Source organism: Acanthisitta chloris, unplaced genomic scaffold, assembly GCF_000695815.1.
Source record: "Acanthisitta chloris isolate BGI_N310 unplaced genomic scaffold, ASM69581v1 scaffold4883, whole genome shotgun sequence".
NCBI classification, from domain to species: Eukaryota; Metazoa; Chordata; class Aves; order Passeriformes; family Acanthisittidae; genus Acanthisitta; species Acanthisitta chloris.
The window spans coordinates 1-3,274 of NW_008663098.1; the positions used below are offsets into that span (position 1 = coordinate 1).

The following is a 3,274-nucleotide window of genomic DNA, read 5'->3' on the forward strand; positions in this document are numbered from 1 at the left end:
GAGACTGGGCTCCCTGCTAAACTCGTGGCTCTTGGCGGCGCTGAAGTCGTAGTCAGGCCGGAAGGACTCGTTGAGGGTGGCGATCAGGTAGAACAGAGTCTTGCGGCTGCAGGTGTCGCTCAGAGGTCCTTCCTCGTCCCCACTCTGGCTCTTCCCGAGCCTGGGAATGTTTGGATAGGGTGTCACTGGCATAGAACCAGCCCAGGGACACTGGGAAAGCACCTCAGGTTGGGAGGGGTGGGTGGGATTTTGGAAGGTTCCTCATAGAATGAGGTTTCTCGGTGAGTTTTGGGAGAGGGAGGTAAGGGGGGGGAATGGCATTCCCAGAGGGAATCCATGGGGATGTGGCATTTGGAGATGTGGCCTTGGAAGTGCTGGGTGGGATCAGAGGGGTTTGCACACCTTGGTCATTCCATGGGTTACAGGAGGAGAAAGATGGGACAGGGATGGAATGAGATAAGGTGGAAGGTATGGAAGGGATGGGATGGGAAAAGAGATGGGATGGACAGAGGGATGGGATGGGCTGAGGGATGGGATGGACACAGGGATGGGATGGACACAGGGATGGGGATGGGGATAAGATTGGGATGGGGATAAGATTGGGATGGGGATAAGATTGGGATGGGGATAAGATTGGGATGGGGATAAGATTGGGATGGGGATAAGATTGGGATGGGGATAAGATTGGGATGGGGATAAGATTGGGATGGGGATAAGATTGGGATGGGGATAAGATTGGGATGGGGATAAGATTGGGATGGGGATAAGATTGGGATGGGGATAAGATTGGGATGGGGATAAGATTGGGATGGGGATAAGATTGGGATGGATGGGAGATGAGATGGGAAATTGAAATGTGATGGGAAATGAGATGGCGATAGGATTGGGATGGGGATAGGATGGGGATGGAATGAGAGATGACATGGGATGGGATGGGATATGAGATGGGGATAGGATTGGAATAGGATGGAAGGGATGTGAGGGGATAGGAAAGGGATGAAGATGGGATGGAAATGGTGATTCCATGAGGAATTTAACACCTACACGGACATGACACTTGGGGACATGGACATTGGTGGCCTTGGCCGTGCTGGGGGAATGGTTGGACTTGGAGTTCTCCAAAGGCTTTGCCAACCTCAGTGACTCCATGACCCACAGAAGGATCAGGATGGGAATCAGGATTCTATGAGGAATTTAACCCCATGGCACCAGGGGCCATGCCCAGGAGACATCGGTGCACCCTCCAAACCCATTCCCAACCCCTTTCCCAAGCCATCCCAGGCCACGGATCCACCCTTATGCTGATCCCAAGCTCCCACCCATGAGCATTCCAGTACCTGCTGGGGCTGATGCCAGTGGTCTGCGGTGGGGACAGAGCCTCCAGCACGTGGGGCTGTCCCTCCTGGCAGAACTGCTTGAACATGTGCTTGTCATCTCCTGCCATCTTGCAGGAGTAGCTCTCGATCCTGGGGGAGAGACAGCAGAGTCAGCTCAGCTCCTGGAGCTGGGAACACCTGGGAATGTCCAACCTGGAGAGGAGAAGCTCCAGGGACACCTCAGAGCCTCTTGCAGTGCCTCAAGGGGCTCCAGGAGAGCTGCAGAAGAACCTGGGCTGGGGGAAGATGTCCCTGGGTGGGATTTAAGGTCCTTCCAACTCAACCCATTCCAGGATTCTGGAGCTCCTCTGCCATGGAGCCAGGCTGGGAAAGCTGGGAATGTGCAGCCTGGAGAAGAGAAGCTCCAGGGAGATCTTAAAGCCCCTTCCAATGCCTCAAGGAGCTCCAAGAGAGCTGCAGAGGGACTTGGGGCAAGGGATGAATAGGAGAAAGAATAATGGCTCCAACTGAAAAAAATGGCATATAGAGAAGGAGTTTCCCATTATAAGGATAATGAGAGATTGGAATGGAATTCCCAGAGCAGCTGTGGCTTCAAGAAGTGTTCCAGGCCAGGTTGGATGGGCCAGTAGCCACCTGGGCTGGTGGGAGCTGTCCCTGCCCACGGCAGGGGGTGGACTGGGATGATCCCAGTGGTCTCCTTCCTCCCCAGCCCATTCCATGGGCACTGGGGTCAGCTCCCAGCCTCATCCCAGGGATCCCCAACCACCCCTGATGTCCTCACCCAACCCAACCAACCTCTCCTTGACCTACCAGGCCATTCCCTAAATCCTCCCCAGATTCTTTTCGCCCAAGGATGAGAATTCCAAGGGCTGTGGGAAAAAGCTCCTGGGTCTGGGATGGACTTTGGGGTACCCAAAACACTGCTGGAAACTAGGACAACTGGGAGAAGTGATCTTTGGAAGCTATAGGGAAATTCCAGGGGGATCTTCCCTCCTGAGAAGGCACAAAGATCCAGCTGAATATGGGAAGAAATCCCTAAATTAGCTCCAAAGTTCTTTGTTCCCTTGGAATTGTGAATCCTGGAAAGTCAAAGAGCCAAAATCTACTTGTTTCTAGGCAAACCTGTGGATGGTTTATTTCTGGGATGGGCTAGGGACATGGATGGGATAGGGATGGACACTGGGAGAGGCTGGGAACGGCTCAGACAGAGAAACTGAGACCTGGACTGGGATCAAACTGGTTTTAAGGACAAAAGCAAGGACAATTCCTCATTCTCAAGGACAAGCCCTCACTCCCAGCACAGGAAAAAGGCTCCACATGGATAAATCCATCCAGGACATGGAGCTGAAGGCTGGGAAAAGCAGGTGGAGATGCAGGAACAGGTTTTGGAGAGGTGAATCCAACATCCTCCTAGGTCTGAGACACCTCTGGGAAGTGCAGAACCTCCACGGAGAGCTGGAAACTATTCCAGGGGGAGGTTCAGGTGGCATATGGGGAATATTCCAACCTGGAAAGGGCTGTCCAGGCTGCCCTGGGGGTGCTGAACATCCCTGTGGATGTGGCACTCGGGGACACGCTCACGGGTGGCCTCAGCCATGCTGGAGTTGCTCCAAGGGTTGTCCCAACTAAACCATTCCCAGATTCCCTGATTCCCTGACCTGCCAATGATGTGAGCATCTCCTGTCTCCACGGTCAGCTGGGAGTTTATGGCTTCAAAGCTGGAGTTTTCCAGCAGCTTCATCCTCCTGGAGTGATCCCTGGAGTGATTCCCAGTGCGATTCCTGGTGCGATTCCCAGAGCAATTCCCAGAGCAATTCCTGGTTGCAGCAGCTGCTCCTAAGTGTGTGAGTCCTGCAGGGCCCCAGGGCAGGTGTGGGGGAACAGGTGAGGGCATGGAACGTCCCATTGGAATTTCCCAGCCCAAAGGGAATCCCTGG

At 53.9% G+C, this 3,274-nt stretch overlaps 1 protein-coding gene across 1 annotated transcript; it reads right to left on the reverse strand.

Moving 5' to 3' along the window:
• Positions 1 to 6: 6 nt before the first annotated feature.
• On the reverse strand, positions 7 to 3,078 carry MAF1 (MAF1 homolog (S. cerevisiae); the record flags this gene model as incomplete). The annotated part of the gene is made up of 3 exons (XM_009070855.1): positions 2,996 to 3,078; positions 1,338 to 1,466; positions 7 to 160 (listed from the first exon to the last, which is right to left on the reverse strand). Coding segments are annotated over exons 1-3 (366 nt in total), but the record flags the coding sequence as incomplete, so codon positions are not given.
• Between the last annotated feature and the right edge of the window lie 196 nt (positions 3,079 to 3,274).